This window comes from Schistocerca serialis, chromosome 8 (assembly GCF_023864345.2).
Source record: "Schistocerca serialis cubense isolate TAMUIC-IGC-003099 chromosome 8, iqSchSeri2.2, whole genome shotgun sequence".
NCBI lineage: Eukaryota > Metazoa > Arthropoda > Insecta > Orthoptera > Acrididae > Schistocerca > Schistocerca serialis.
In genome coordinates, this window is record NC_064645.1 from 435,992,650 (window position 1) to 436,010,068 (window position 17,419).

Genomic DNA, 17,419 nt, shown 5'->3' on the forward strand with positions numbered 1-17,419 from the left:
CGAAAGGACGCGCCTCTCCAATGGGAACCGAAAACATTTGATCGCAAGGTCATAGGTCAACCGATTCCTCCACAGGAAAACACGTCTGATATATTCTATACGACACTGGTGACGGCATCTGCATCACATGACAGGAATATGTTGTCGACCCACCCAACTTGTACACTTGGCGAATGGGTAAAAAGATTCATCTACGTTGCCCGATTTAGGGTTTCTTGTGGAGGTGATAATCACTTCCAAAAAGTGATGAAAACATCAGAGTTTGTCACAAACTGCAACAAATGAATCCAAAAGTCTCACAGTCGCACACTTTTCCCTGCGCGCTGTCAAAACATATCTTTTTAACTTTTTCAAATTTTTCCGTGTGTAGACCGCCAAATCCTGCATATGTCCAAGCAAATCTGAACATGCCCTAGAATTTTGGAGAGCGAAGTTGATTTATGTATGAGTGCCTGAACTTTGATAATTGTCTGAAAATAAAAAATTAAAATTTTCGCTCGAAGTAAGCCTCGAACCAAGGACCTCCCGTTCCATAGCTGCTCACGCTAACCACGGGACCACGGCGCTCCTGAGTTCTGTCTCTCCTTGATGGAGCATATCTTACACATGAACTAATCAGTTTGTATATTTTGCTTATTTTTTCATAGTTCCACACAACTTCTTCCTGTTTTCTCGATTGATCTGTGTTCAGTTTTTCAGGGTCTATCCACTGTGGCAACTTATAACTAAATCTGAGGGGGGTGCGATGGGGAGGTTCCCTTGTAAGCAGTTCCTGCCCAGAGATCTGAAGGAAGGACTATTTTACTGCAAAAATATTTTCCTCAGAAGGATGCCATCATTGAACAGAGCTGCTGGCCCTCAGGAAATTTAATGGCTGTAGTTTCCTCTTGCTTTCAGCTGTCACAGTACCAAGACAATGGGGCCATTTTAGCTAATGTTACAATGCCATATAAGTCAAATATCCAGACTGTCGTCCCTGGTCCCTGCATCTACTGAAAATAAGAGCGTCTATGTGCCCTTGACTGAAAAGACTGCCACCAATCTTCAGGAACCATATGTCTGTCTGTTCTCTTGATCTTCAATGTGATTACACCTATGGTATGGCTGGCTGTATTACTGAGGTGCAGAAGCCACCCCATGGTAACATGCTCCATTGTTCATGGGGAGATGTGATACTTATGGATCTTATTGTTCCTCTGGACTAAAACTATTCTATTGCCATTTTACTGACAAGTCTTCCAATACTGTTCATCACTGTGGACCAAAAGCCAAGTGTACACTTAAAAAAAAAGTAACAACGTACTCAAATAATAATTGTCTAACAGAGATTTCCCTCAAAAAAATAGATTGATGAGACAATGAGAGTCAGCATACTTAAAAAGGGTTGTTAAAAGAGTAATTCTTAAATAACACAAGGTATAAAGTCAATCATTATTGCAAAAACACAGAGTAAGGGTTGGTCAAAAAGTAAGAAACCATAAACTAACAATAAAACACTTCTTGCTTTAAAATATAAAGCATCCCATTAGATAATCTGATTCTCCAGATCTGTATCCTTCCATAAGCCCAACATTCCTTTCACCCTAAGGAATGCTGACAATATTTGCATATAGACAACTCAAAGAAATTAACAATGTAGTCCAAATTCAGTATTATCACAACGCTCTTGATGTGTGTGCATTTTACTGGGTTGTTATAATTAAAGTGCAGTTAACACGGAGGTCCAGCATGGGCTGTAATTATTGCATGGCAGTGAAACCTGATAGACATCCTAATGTGTTAATGTGGGACTGATTTATGCTTAAAAAAAATTAGTTCCAATTTTGGCCATCAGGTGAAAATCTGGCACTGTACAGCACCTTGTCGCCACCTCGAGTGCTCACACTAAACAAATGAAATTGTGTACGCACCAGTTAATAATAAAAACAACATTACGTCTTTCTCACTAGCTTGACATTTTCTGCTCACGTTCAGTTCCTAATCCATTACCTATGGAAACATTTCTATATAACTTTGCTGTTGCACTTACAGTGCCAGATTTGCACCTGGTGGCCAAAATTGGAACCAATTATTTTCCAGTGAAAATCAGTCTCGCATTAATGCATTAGAATATCTACCAAGTTTCGCTACCATATGAAAATTGCAGCCCACACTGGAGCTCTGTGAGTAGCTGCACTTTAATTATAAGCACTTGGTATCAACGACAACAATGGGTCATAAAAGAGTAGTGTAACACTATTTTTATACAAAAGAGCACTGCACACAGCATGTCAATCTACCCCTGTAAGCACCAGTATACTTGAATAGTTAACTTTTGATTGAAATCTGTTGATGAATAAACAGTTATTAACATTCCAGTTCTGAACTGCATAGAGGAGAATGATGAAGATTTCTCACCAATACAATCATTAATTGTAGTTTACATTCCTCCATGCCATAAGTGAAAGTGTGAATAAGGCAGTCACCACTTACATTTTTTTTATAACTGACTTCTTGCTTGTAATAATGCACAGGAATAATTAACTCCTTCTCATGTTAAGACTTATTGCTCTGATTTTTATCCAGTTCATGATGAGCAATGATACTACTTAAAATGGCAAAGACTCAAAGCTGAACAATGTCGTTCTCTGATGTACATTGGCAGCCAGTCCAATCCAAAGACGTTCTCTATACTCTAGTTTAGTTGGTCACAGTTGCATACCTGCAAAAGGAGCGGCTGACTGGAGCCGTGTAGCATCCATGCCTGCATTCCTGAGCTTCTCAGCAACCACTGCCTGGTCAACCAACAGCTCTGCCGGTATAGGGCCTGGCTCCACATCATACCTTGCCAACAACTCCGGTAACAGGTAAGGAGCCATAGTTTGTCGTAAGATGATGATCTGTCAAATTATTCACATTAAAACTGATCATTAATGACCAAATATTACATATTGAACACATGTAAAACATTTAGAAATACATCTATCTGCAAGTTTTGTAATTTGATAAATAAATCAAACAATTTGGTGGAAAATTTAAATATATGTACTTTACTTGACATCTATTATCACTATATGTATTATGAAATTGTCAAATGCTTTTGAGAGTGGGACGTGGTTCAACAGAATTCGTTAATGATTATTTTATAGATGATGGTTCTTTTATGGAAAGAACCCATAGCAGGCTGAAGAGTGCCAGTACGGGGTGGGATGGGGGTGTACGGGAAAAGTCCTTCCCACTGCTCTGTTCCAACCCCCATGGCTACCTACGGTCAGCAGTACTGGGCGTACAAAAAATATTGCCTTACTACCAGACGTCATTCTCAGCATTTTGTGCCATGTTCTGTAGTTCTCTGTGTAAGCTCTCCAGTTTTATTTCATTTGTGCATTATATTACCTAGTTAATATAATAGAAGGAAACATTCCACGTGGGAAAAATTATATATAAAAACAAAGATGAGGTGACTTACCGAACGAAAGCGCTGGCAGGTCGATAGACACACAAACAAACACAAAAATACACACAAAATTCAAGCTTTCGCAACAAACTGTTGCCTCATCAGGAAAGAGGGAAGGAGAGGGGAAGACGAAAGGAAGTGGGTTTTAAGGGAGAGGGTAAGGAGTCATTCCAATCCCGGGAGCGGAAAGACTTACCTTAGGGGGAAAAAAGGACAGGTATACACTCGCACACACACACATATCCATTCACACATACAGACACAAGCAGACATATGTCTGCTTGTGTCTGTATGTGTGGATGGATATGTCTGCTTGTGTCTGTATGTGTGGATGGATATGTGCGTGTGTGCGAGTGTATACCTGTCCTTTTTTCCCCCTAAGGTAAGTCTTTCCGCTCCCGGGATTGGAATGACTCCTTACCCTCTCACTTAAAACCCACTTCCTTTCGTCTTCCCCTCTCCTTCCCTCTTTCCTGATGAGGCAACAGTTTGTTGCGAAAGCTTGAATTTTGTGTGTATGTTTGTGTTTGTTTGTGTGTCTATCGACCTGCCAGCGCTTTCGTTCGGTAAGTCACCTCATCTTTGTTTTTATATATAATATTACCTAGTTATTTATATCTGTGTGATTGCTGTGTTGTTTCTCATTTGCAAAGAAAAGTGCTTAGTTCAGTAATTAGTAAATCAGTGTCCACCAGTATAATTTCATCTGGCTCCACAATGTTGTGACAAGGACGTCAGATCACAAGAAGGGACAGATGAGTAATGGTGAGTATAGGAAATAACAAGAAATATTATAAAATCATGTGATCAGAAAGCTAGGGAAAGAAGTTTTACACACACTGATTGGCAAAGAAGCAGCAGCACTTCAGTTTCCTAAACATTTTTTTTTATTTAAATTTTTTATTTTAAAGTCCAGTCCCTTTAATGGCACTAATCTACTATTTTATGATAAAATATTGTGGTACAGTCCCATCTAGGTGGAACAATGGAAAAAGATTATAAACAAATTAAGTCACAGATATGGATGTAACTTGTATGGATTGAAATTTCAAGCAAATTTTGAGGACACTCCTGAAGGTAATGAAACTCTCTTTTGGATTTTTATACTTCAATTTACAGATTTATCTTCGCATCTTCAAAAGCCTTCCTCTTGAGGGCCACCTTAGGTCCTGTAGGGTCTCTGAATGACGAGAGTACCTTCTACCCCGCTGGTCCCACACTCGTTCAACAGGATTCAAATGAGGACTTTGAGTGGGCTAAGCCACATCATGAATCTTACTTCATCCAAAAACTCTCGCACAATTCTCACAACAGGTGGGCATACGTGGCCGTGCATTCATGTCAAACCATCATCAATAAATGACACAAAAGGCACAACATGCTCCAGAAGGATTTACTCCATACACTGAAGTGCTTCAAGGCCCCCTTGCTCCACAAAGACCAAATCTGTCCTTGCAGTCATAGTGATTCCCACCCATGCCATCATCCTGGATGAGAATGTACAAGAGGAATTACTTTCCCCTAGCTTTCTTCACTCTCTCTCTGTACTGTCCAATGATGGCAGGCAAATCACGACTTATCAATGAACAACACTTGTTCCCATCGTCGTACTATTTAACCGTGATATTCCCTTACAAAATGTAGTCGAGCTATGCGATGCCCTCCGGTGATTTCTGCAGTTTTGTAGTTTAGTGGCGATGGTGTGATGTTTGTGTAGAACTTAAAAGATGAAAGAAGTGGTTGTCTCTTGCTGGTGCTGCTCTTTTCAGGCCTGATACTGGTTTCTTTACATGGGCTCCAGTTTCCCTGTACCTTCTAATGGTTCTGAAAACTCAAGGAAGGTGTAGTAATCAACACTTTTGAAATGTAATCCATGCTATGACTATCTTCCACTACAGCAACAGAAGTTGCGGAATCCTCAGGACTTAATGGCATGTTTACTCCAGAAAACTGATAATGATAATCACAGATAGATCCTGCAAATGTGTGGTTGAAAGGGGTAAAACACAAGGTACAACAATAAGTGCTACAAGAGTGGGAAAACATCAATTCCTCACATTCAGTGTTGTGTTTTTCAGCTTGCAAGGGAAATAACAGTTAAGGCTAATGGAATAAGCAATTGATGTAAAGCATTTTTTGTGTCAGTGTATCTAGTCAAAGTAGTCAGCATGCTGTAAATTATGTTGGCACATCTGTAATAACAGAATACCACATTAGCTCAGTGGTATTATACCAAAGTACAGATGCATAGGTCTCATGTTAGATCCCTGGACAGACAGGATTTTTATCTGTCATTCTGTGTTTCATTCATTTTTGTCAATGTTTTTGAATATGAAAAATGCCAAGTTTTACTGTGATTTGGAATCCATATTGGAAGAAGGCAATGACATACCACTTCTAATAGCACAATGCCTAGTAAAGGACAGTGTTGTTCCACTCAACCTTACGGGTGATGACAGCTTTACTTACATGGAAGAACTACTACAAAAATTCAAAGGGAGGTAATTTCTACCAGTGAACCCTCCTTTAAATTCCTCGTAAAAGGCATCAAAGATCAACATAATACAAGTTTCACTGCAATTGTTCCAATGGCGATGTGATATGAGATACTGTAAGGCATTACTACTCAGTGGAGAAGAGAGTCCACTCTGCAATAAAGCTCCTCACAGCAAGCAGGTAAAGAACTGAATTACTATGGTGTGTTGACACATTAAGGAGAGTGTTGCACAGGATGGGGATCAAATTTTGACTACATTGTTTATTTAAGACACGAAGGAATTACAGACATTGGCTGTGAGTGTGCACTGCTTATATCAATGGGGCAAGTTGAAAATTTATGCGAGACCAGGATTCCCACCAGGGTCTCCTGCTTACTAGAGAGATGCGCTGACCACTGTGCCATCCTGACACATCATTCATCACAGATGTGTGGACTGCCCTAGCACATCTCCCATCAGATCCAAAGTCTTAACTTATCCACACGCTACTAATATAATGCCCCTTGCCATTATGCTCATTATTCGTGGCATTTTGCTGACTCCTGTAAGAGACTGAGCCAGGTGTGCATTAGCACTGAAGAGATCACTGGCTGTCCTCACTTCAATTATATGTGATGTCTGTTCTTTCGGAACTTGAATAAACAAGTATAAATTTGAAAAGCTGGTATAAAGACCTTGTTGGGCAAAATCTAACTTCCAGAGTCTTTTTGTTGTGCCTCTCTGTGACTCAGCATCCCCATTAGATGGTGAATAGTCATCCTCAGTGCACTTAAACCAAGCCATGTAGATTCATCAAACTTCTGACAAAACTTTACTATACAATTTTCACGCGTAGATAGCCAGATTCTAATCCGACTATCTACATGTTCAAGTCGTATAGCAACATGTTTTGTCACAAGCTTGACGAGTCTATGTGACTCAGTTTAAATGCATTGAGGAGAGCTATTCAACAGCTGAAACCTAGATCTGCAGCAAAATACAGATTGAAGTTGAGACAGATTATTGAATTCCTTTGCCTTTTTTGTTACATATGTTGGCTTGGATTCAAGAGAGGCAGAGAATTAATAAACAGCCCTTATGTAATTTTAAAAAGTAACCTTACTGTTAAATACAGCAGTTGGACAAAAATATGGAAACACTGAACATAAATGGAATTGCTAGCCAAGCCACAGGTTGCGCTGATGTATTTGTCTGTGAATGGCACCTGCACTACACCCTCAACACGCTGCAAGTGTCAGTCATGGTCAGAACAATGTTCAGTGTAATTGTGGTGCATTATGTTGGACATAAGTGAATTTGGACAAGGTAAAATTGTTGGTGTTCCTAAGGTGGGTGGTTCTGTAATCAACATAGCCAAAATGTTGGTGTTTCAAGAGCCATTGTATCAAAGATTTATACCACACACATGGAAAGTGGAAAATCATCATCTGCTATGTCACAGCTTGACGAAAATGTGTGTCGAGTGATCATGATAGATGGTCAATGAAGAGATTTATGACTACAGTTGCAAAGGTCACTGCAGATTGGTTGGTTGGTTTAAAAGAGGGGGGAAGGAATCAAACTACAAGGTCATCGGTCCCTTGTTCCGAAGGAAACAATACCACAAGGATGACAACAAGACAATGAGACAACACAAAACAGAATGAAAGGAAAAACCATGAGAACTCAAGGGCAACAAACACTTAAATGGACAAAAGGGGCAAGAAAACCACGAAGGCACAAGAAACAGATAGAATGGGTTAAAACAAGAAAGCAGGTTACCATGGATGGCTGACCATGAAGATAAAAAGGAAAAGCCAACCACTCTGCAACACATTAAAACTCCCACCCTGAAACCACTAGGGTGGAGGACACACAGGGACAAACGACATGTGCTAAAACTTAGAGCAAATGATAAAATTCACCCACACAAATAAAACGTAAAACTAAAGCTGCTGTTGAGGCATTGTCACCCAACAACAAAGGTAGGGTGCTGGGAAGGTTAAAAGCCCGCTGTAAAAGTGGGCAGTCCAGCAAGAGATAGACGACCGTCATTCGTGAGCCACAGCGACACCGAGGTGGGTCCTTGCGACGGAGGAGGTAACCATGTGTCAGCCACGTATGGCCAATGCGGATCTGACACACAACCAAAGAGTCCCTGCGAGAGGGATGCACAGATGTCTTATACACATTCATAGTTTCCTTAATGCCACACAGCTTGTTCTGTGTACTCAGGTTATGCCATTCGGTCTCTCAAAGCCGCTAAACCTTGCAGCGTAATACTGAACACAGGTCAGTTTCAGAGAAGACGATCTCCATAAGCAGTTTCTGTGTAGCCTGTTTGTCCAGCCTGTCGGCAAGTTCGTCGCCTGGAATTCCGACGTGATCTGGGGTCCAGACAAACATCGCTGAACAATTGGACTGTTCCAGGGCATAGATGGACTCCTGGATGGTCGCCATCAAAGGATGAGGAGGGTAGCACTGGTCGATAGCTTGTAGGCTGCTCAAGGAGTCAGTACACAGGACAAATGACTCGCCTGGGCATGAGCGGATGTGCTCATGAGCACAAGATATGGCCGCCAGCTCTGCAGTGAAAACACTGCAGCCATCTGGCAAGGAGTGCTGTTCTATATGCCCCCATGAACATAGGCAAAGCCAACGTGACCATCAGCCACTGAGTCATTGGTGTAAACCACTTCATGGCCCCGGGACATGTCGAGAAACGAGAGGATGTGAGAGCGGAGAGTCGCAGGTTTAACTAAGTCCTTAGGGCCATGTGAAATGTCCAGGCAAAGCTGCGACCTAGGTGTACACCATGGAGGTGTTCGTGAATGAACCTGAAGATAAGTGGTAAAGGCAAAGACTCCAGTTTGGAGAGAAGGGATCGCACACGAACTGTAATTGGAAGCACACGAACTGCAATTGGAAGCCCTGACCTGCGCAGCTGATGCAGGAGATGAACTGCTGTGGATGGGAAAAGGAGACGCTAATTTGGATGCGCAGGAGAACTGCAAAAGTGTGCAACGTAACTGGAGACCAATTGCGCATGCCTAACCTGCAATGGAGGGACTCCGGCCTCCACAAGGATGCTGGTCACCAGACTCTTCCTAAAAGTTCCTCTCGATAGCCGATCACCACAGTGGTGCACTGGGTCAAGTAAACGCAACACTGAGGATGCCGCTGAACCATAAACGAGACTCCCGCAGTCAAGGCGGAATTGAACAAGGGCTCTGTAGAGGTGCAGCAGTGTAGAGCTATCTGCACCCCAGTTGGTGTTGCTCAGGCAACGGAGGGCATTGAGGTGCTGCCAGCACTTCCACTTACGCTGACAGAGGTGAGGAAGCCAAGTCAATCGGGCGTCAAAAACCAGTCCTAAGAATTGGTATGTTTCCACTATAGTGAATAGATTGTCATTAAGGTAAAGTTCTGGTTCTGGATGAGCGGTACAACAGTGACAGAAGTGCATAACACACGACTTTGCGGCCGAAAACTGGAAACTGTGGGCTAAAGCCCATGACTGCGCCTTGTTGATGACTCCCTGTAGGCGCCGCTCAGCAACACCAATACTGGTGGAGCAGTACGAAAGGCAGAATTCATCTGCATGCAGAGATGGTGAGACAGACAGGCCTACAGCTGCTGCTAGACCATTAATGGCCACTAAAAATAGAGATATACTCAATACGAAGCCCTGCAGGACCCCATTCTCCTGGATATGAGGCAAACTATGGGAGGCACCAACCTGGAAACGGAAAGTACGAAGCGACAGGAAATTTTGGATAAAAATCGGGAGCGGGCCTCGGAGGCCCCACTCGTATAATGCGGCAAGGATATGATGTCGCCAGGTGGTGTCATACACTTTTCGTAAATCAAAAAAGACGGCAACAAGGTGTTGGCGTCTGGAAAAGGCTGTTCGGATGGCAGACTCGAGGCACACAAGATTATCGGTGATAGAGCGACCCTGGCGGAAGCCGCCCTGACATGGAGCCAGCAGGCCACATGTTCCAGGACCCAACTCAACCGCCTGCACACCATATGTTCCAGCAGTTTACAAAGAACGTGGGTGAGGATGATGGGCCAATAGTTATCCACATCAAGCGAGTTTTTACCGGGTTTGAGCACTGGAATGATGTTGCTCTCCCGGCATTGCGATGGAAAGATGCCGTTGTACTAGATCCGGTTGAAGATGATGAGATGTTGCTTGTAATCAGATGAGAGATGTTTAATCATCTGACTGTGGATCCAATCTGGCCCAGGAGCTGTGTCGGGGCAATGTGCAAGGGCACTGAGGAGCTCCCATTCTGTAAATGTGGCATTACAGGATTCACTGTAGCCTGTAGTGAACAAGAGGACTTTCCCTTCCAGCCGCCATTTGAGAGTGTGAAAGGCTGGAGGGCAATGCTCCAATGCTGAAGCCCAAGCATAGTGCTTAGCAAAGTGCTTGGCAATTGCGTTTGCGTTGGTAGATAACACACCAAAGTGATGTACGGCATCCAATGGTCGAGACATATCTCTCCGAACACTCCTGCTTCTGTCTTTTGATATGCTGGTGAACGCGGGCATGAAGCTGCTTAAAGACTATGAGGTGCTCCAGGGAAGGGCGCCACTTATGCCGCTGTAGAGTTCGCCAATGCTCCTTAATTGTCTCTGCGACTTCCGGTGATCACGAAGTGGCGTCTTTCGCCGGGGGCACCTGAAAGAGCGAGGGATCGTGTTTTCCGCCGCATTAACGATTGTTGTAGTCACCTGCTCAACCATGACATTGATGTTACCATATGGGGGAGAGTCAACGGTGACCACAGATGCGAAAGTTTCCCAGTCTGCCTTGTTTAAAGCCCTTCTGGGCAAGTGTCCATGGGCCTGATGCCACGGCAGTGACAGGAAGATGGGGAAGTGGTCACTAACACACATGTCATCATGTGCTCTCCAGTGGATGGATGGGAGAAGTCCTGGGCTGCAAATGGATAAATCAATGGCTGAGTAACTACCATGAGCCACACTGAAATGTGTGGGGGCCCCAGTATTTATTAAGAGGCAGAGGTCGAACTGAGACAGTAAAGTTTCAACATCTCTGCCTTGGCCAGTAAGCATGGTGCCACCCCAAAAGTAGGAAAGGTTTAGGGAGTTGATCAATCAGTGCAGCTAATACATCCAAGGGTACTGCACCATCTGGAGGAAGATATACATTGCAAACAGTTATTTCCTGTGTCACTCTTGTTCTGACAGCCACAGCTTCAAGAGGGGTTTGAAGGGGCACAGTTGCACTACAGACTAAGTTTAGGACATAAACACAAACTCCACCTGACACTCGATTATAGTCGCTATGGTTCCTGTAATATCCCTTATAGCCGTGGAGGGCAGGGTCAGCATTGCAGGGAACCAGGTTTCCTGGAGGGCAATACAGAAAGCAGGTGTAATACTTAACAGCTGCCATAAATCAGCCAGGCGGTGGAAAAAACAACCACAATTCCACTGGAGGATGACATCGTGAGACTGGGAAGGCATGGAACATTCAATGAGGCAGTTTACTCCTCAGGGTCACCTGCTGCCACCGCCTTATTGCCTGAGCAGTGTATATCCATTGTGTCTGAGGGTCTGGCAAGATCTAGGTCCTCAGCAGACGCCAGAATCTCCACCTCATCCCCAGTCGCAGTGCTTGTAGGTAGCATAGAGGTGGTGTGGGTGCCACCGCAATTTCCTTGGTCTTAGATGTCTTCTTTTTGGACTTTTTCGCTGCTCCTTGGGTTTCTATGACTGGGATGAGTGTGCAGCCCTACGACCAGCTGCTTTTGGGCACTTCAGCCACTGGCGGGTGTCATCTTTCCCACTAGCCACTCCCTGGGAAGGGAGTGACCCAAAGGACTTACGCTTCTCCGGCTGGGAAGTGGGGACTGGTGTCCCCGATAGTTGGATGGGCAGTGCTCCTGAGGTAGGTGGCGTGGGAGCAACAGTGGGGAAACTGCCCCCCGCCTCCTCACCATCAAGGGGGAAGGTGTAGCCTTCTGGCTCTGAGAGCCGACTGGAATCCGCAGAACTGATGGGGCTACAACTGTTCTCGTAACGGCAGCATATGAGAGGATCATAGCCACAGGATGTAGGTGCTCATATTTTCTCTTAGCCTCAGTGAATGTCAGTTGGTCCAGGGTCTTGTATTCCATGATTTTCCTCTCTTTCTGTAAAATCCTGCAGTCTGGTGAACAAGATGAATGATGTTCACCGCAGCTGACACAGATGGGAGGCGAGGCACATGGAGTATTGGGATGTGATGGATGTCCACAATCTCGACACGTGACACTGGAAGTACAGCGGGAAGACATATGGACAAACTTCCAGCACTTACAACACCACATCGAGGGAGAGGTCTACTGCTTGACATCACAGGAGTAGACCATCACCTAGACCTTCTCGGGTAAGATGTCACCTTCGAAGGCCAAGATGAAGGCACCGGTGGCAACCTGATAACCCCTCAGAACCCGATGGACATGCTGCACGAAATGAACACCTCGCCACTCTAAATTGGTGCACAGCTCATCGTCAGACTGCAAAAGAAGGTCCGTGTGGAATATAATACCCTGGACCATATTTAAGCTCTTATGTGGCGTGATGGTAACAGGAACATCCCCCAACTTGTTACAAGTGAGTAAAGCCTGTGACTGGACAGGGGATGCTGTTTTTAAAAAGACTAATCCAGAGCTCATTTTGGACAAGCACTCCACCTCCCCAAACTTGTCCTCTAAATGCTCTACAAAAAACTGTGGCTTCATTGAAGAAAAGGAGTGCCCATTAGTTCTCGTACATACGAGGAACCAGGTTGAATAAGGTTCGCTGCCATCCTTAACCTAGCACTCCTCCCATGGTGTGGCCAGGGAGGGGAATGATTTAGGGTCGTACTTTCTTGCATTGTACTGAGAGTTGGAACGCTTACAGACTGCTGGTGTCACCAGCAAGTGATGACGTGGTACACTTCATTGCGCGTCATCTGCCCTGATGCCACCCACTCCGACCAGGAGCCCTCCCCGCAGGCGCCACCCAGCCACAGCAAAAGCCACAAGGCAGGATGGCCTTTGCTGCGAGTCCCGATGCCCCAACTTGTTACAAGTGAGTAAAGCCTGTGACTGGACAGGGGATGCTGTTTTTAAAAAGACTAATCCAGAGCTCATTTTGGACAAGCACTCCACCTCCCCAAACTTGTCCTCTAAATGCTCTACAAAAAACTGTGGCTTCATTGAAGAAAAGGAGTGCCCATTAGTTCTCGTACATACGAGGAACCAGGTTGAATAAGGTTCGCTGCCATCCTTAACCTAGCACTCCTCCCATGGTGTGGCCAGGGAGGGGAATGATTTAGGGTCGTACTTTCTTGCATTGTACTGAGAGTTGGAACGCTTACAGACTGCTGGTGTCACCAGCAAGTGATGACGTGGTACACTTCATTGCGCGTCATCTGCCCTGATGCCACCCACTCCGACCAGGAGCCCTCCCCGCAGGCGCCACCCAGCCGCAGCAAAAGCCACAAGGCAGGATGGCCTTTGCTGCGAGTCCCGATGCCCGAGGGCGACGGGCATCTAGTCCTTGGCATATGTGGGGACTTAACGGCACAGGCATCAGCAAAGCGATCCCTGTGTTGTCAGGGGGTACAACCAACAGGGTACACGGTGGCCCCATCACAACGGACTGGCTACCGTGCTGGATATGAGGTGCAAGGAAGTCCACGGCCATCATTGGTGCAGAAAGCGACACTGCATAGTGCATGGTGGAAAACGCACCCAGGAAGGTGTCCTCACCCAAGAGATGGAGAATGAGCGGGACTGCAGTGAGACGATGAGAAAGTGGGCTAAAGGTCTCCATGCACGATGGATACGATGCACCATGTAAGACGCCCTTCCCCAACTCGCTCACTCTTCGGGAAAATTTTGAAAAATGGAGGTCAAACCCTACAAGGGACCATTTTAGTCGTCTCTTATGACAGGCAGGAATACCTCGGGCCTATTCTAATCCCCAGACCTGCAGAGGGAGGGGGTGGGGGGTCACTGCAGAATGAATGTCACACTCATGAAACCTTCCAGTGCAAAAACAAAAACTACACAATGAGAGCTCCAGAAGCAGGGAATTGCAGGGAGAGCTGGAATTCCAAAACCAATCAGTGATTCAAATGCCCATAACAGGTAAATGTGATGCTGAAGTCATAAAATGTGAATGACAGAACAAAGGAAGAAAGTCATTTGGTCAGATGAGTCTTTTGTCACACCATGTCTAGCTCCTGGCAGAGTTTACATCACAAGAGTGAAACATGGCAGGGGTCAGTGATGGTTAGGGCAGCCATGTCATGGTATTCCATGCAGACCGTGGTTTCTCTGCAATGTCACATTACTTTCCATGATTATGTACCATTTTGGAAGATCAGATCCATCACATGGTACAATGTTCATTCCACAATGGTGATGCTGTGCTGCAAGATGACAGGGCTCTGTTCACGCAGCTCGTATCATCCAGAACTGGTTTTGTGAACACGAGGATGAGTTATTGCATCTCCCCTGGCCACCACAGTCACCTGATTGAACCTTTGTGGTCTACTTTGGAGAGAAAGGTATGTGATGGCTATCCACTTCCACTCTCATTACCTGAACTTGCCACTATTTTGCAGGAAGAATGGTATAAGATTCTCTTGAAAACCATTCAGGACCTGTACCTATCCATTCCACGATGAATGGAAGGTGTTTTCAATGCCAACAGTTTTCCTACAGTGTATTAAGTATGATAATGTCTTGTGTTTTTAGTGTTTCCATATTTTATTTACACCTGTAAAAACAATACAACAACCAAAATAAAAGCAGTAGGTTTAAAACTTCATGTGTGACATCAAAATCTGCTACCAGGTAACATTCAAAGTTATGTTGCTCTGTTCTGCGCATTGTTAACATGCCTGAATCCCCCTTGGCATGCTGTCTACAAGGTTGTCAAGCTGCTGCTATTCGAACATGCCACTCTGCAATGACAGCCTTTGTGAGGTCATTCAGTTTGTGAGGAAGACCCCTGTGAGGACATGATTCAGGTTTCAATTGCTCCCAAACGTACTCAATTGGGCTGATGTCAGCAGATACCACAGATGGTTCCATCCAGTTGATTCAGTCCTTCTAGAGGAAGGTGTTTATCAGGTGGCTGCAGTACAATAGGTTGAAGGATCTTGTTACAATAAAGTGCAGCCATCAAATTATCCTCAGTAGGGAATTAGAGGCACCTGACATGCATACATGGTAGCAGTCCAATACTTGATTAAACTACCTACTGACCTACCTCCCTGCTGAACCAATGGGACTGTATGCCTTTAACATGTATTAGTATCTGGCCACCTCTACACTCTTCTACAACATCAGGCATCAGACAAATCCTGGATTTGTTGGTGAAGAAAATCCGATGCCACTAATCCAGGTTCCGTTCCAGGTTCTCTCTCATCCACCTTCTTCGCAGACTATGATATTTGAGGAGGAAATATATTGTTGTTTGCAACAGACACTTAGAGGCCAAATTGATCATGTGGAGATAAATGCATAGTGTTGGTTTGACACAGCCATTCAAGATGGCAGTGTGCTGTTCTCCTTGGAATATTCATGAGCCATGATTTTTAGACTGTGGCCATTAGCACTGATTGCGGGTGACCACTATGAGGCAGATCTTCAGTGTTTTATGTTTCATGATGGTGGTTGAATGTCCATTTGACACCACTGTGGTGTATGCCAATTTGGTGGGTAACTTCTCATATGTATGTGTATTCTGAATTAGTTAGCTCTGCGGAAAGACATCATCCAAAAGCTTAGCGATGTCTCCACTTTAGTTACAGGCTAAACATAAACTATACAGTGAATTATTGCATTTACTCGTGTGCATAAATGTAATTGCACCTGCAATTATTTTAAGAGGAGTTTTCCCTAAGTTTGATATCTAAGTGCTGGACAATGATGCAGCCTTCTGTTGAAAAGTTTGGCCTGTGACAGGACTTACCAGTGTGAATACCTGTGCTGGCTTCGAGTGTGCTGTGAAATTACAGTAAGGCAAGTTCTACACAGTTGTTATCTCAGTATCACTTAGCCGTGAGCACCTGGCACAGCTAGAAGGAGCTTAGCATGATGGGTAAAGTGCTTTCCATATAGGAAAGTCTTCGGAAAAGTTACCTTTGAGTGGAAACAGGAACGAGCAGCTGCCAATAACTGAGAGCTGCTTATTCTACTGGGCTGGGGCAGAAAGGATTAGCGACAAGCAGTGAAGGTAAGTTGTTGCAGCCTCTGTAAGGAGGAAAACCCACACAAGCACGTATTGAGGACTTACATAAAACAGCTAAAATTGATGTTCCAAAAATTTCCAACAATGAGATGTAAATTCTGCTCACATAAACTGGGTGACGTATTAAAATACACCACGGCATGCAAAATTAGAAATCTCATTATCTTTATCCAACACCCACTATGCAAATGTAACATCTGTGCAGTATTATTACGCAAATGTCTAAGCTATATTTTAAAGGTAAGGAAAGGGCACAGATGAAATAAAGGACCATACATTGCACCTTAGTAGTAAGTTATATCTATAATTTCTAGTGATTTAATCTAGTAGGTGTGAAAAGATGAACTTAGAAATGTTGCAAACTACTAATTTAAAATGACATACGAAATTATTTATACATTGTATAATATCAAATTAACAAGTGTTTTAGCATGATTCATAAAAGATGTCATATATGTAAATCAGCCAACTGGTTTGAAAACTGTAAATTTTATGCTGTGTTAAGTTATGATGATGCTGTTGGTACCTAGGCAGTAACAGTGATAGCCAATGACAGGATACATAGCTGTGGTGGTAGAGGAACACACAGGAAGGAAGGCAAGAAGAGTTGTTTGTAGATGAAATGGACACTTCATCCTGGGAGGGAGTGAACACTTCACGCTGTGAGATAGTGGTGGGAGGACTTCATGTGGAGACACAGTACAGACAAGTTGGTCTTGTTACCTCCTAAGTGATAGACAGCCACATATTCAAAAGTCACCAGTGTCATTACAAACAATGGAAAAGGAAAGTTGTTACTCACAATATAGCAGGAGTTATGCATGTATGTGTGAAATCAGTGTTGAACATAGAGGTTTTCATGAAGCTTTTTATGATGTGATTTCTAAAGTTTTCATATAGTGTCATACAAAATGAGTAATAGGTTGTTCTTCATTTAGCGAAACACTGTGTGCATTGGCTGCCAGCTCACATTGGTATCTCAACAGTTTTTAGCCACAAAATTACTTTTGTTTGTTCAAAATGAACATTTTTATTTAAAAGAATAAACTACAGTGTTATCTAATTTAATTAATTGTACTGAAACCACCTGCTTACATTCATTTAAAGTTGCAGTTAATAAGCTCTGAAAATAATTTTTATAAACTTTGCATTAAAGGAGGGAACTGTTTTGCACCAGTTCATGTGACCCTTTGTAGTTATTTTTGAACCAGAGACATTATTTCACAACTCAATT

The 17,419-nt window shown here is 43.7% G+C and overlaps 1 protein-coding gene across 2 annotated transcripts in view; it reads right to left on the reverse strand.

Annotated features, from left to right (window-relative positions):
- The window catches only part of LOC126416493 (protein EFR3 homolog cmp44E), an 85,147-nt gene that overhangs the window by 24,580 nt on the left and 43,148 nt on the right, over positions 1-17,419 (reverse strand). For both annotated transcript variants that reach the window (XM_050084233.1, XM_050084234.1), the window contains exon 14: positions 2,702-2,879. In XM_050084233.1, coding sequence (XP_049940190.1) covers positions 2,702-2,879 — 178 coding nt within the window. The remainder of the gene's footprint in view (positions 1-2,701; positions 2,880-17,419) is intronic.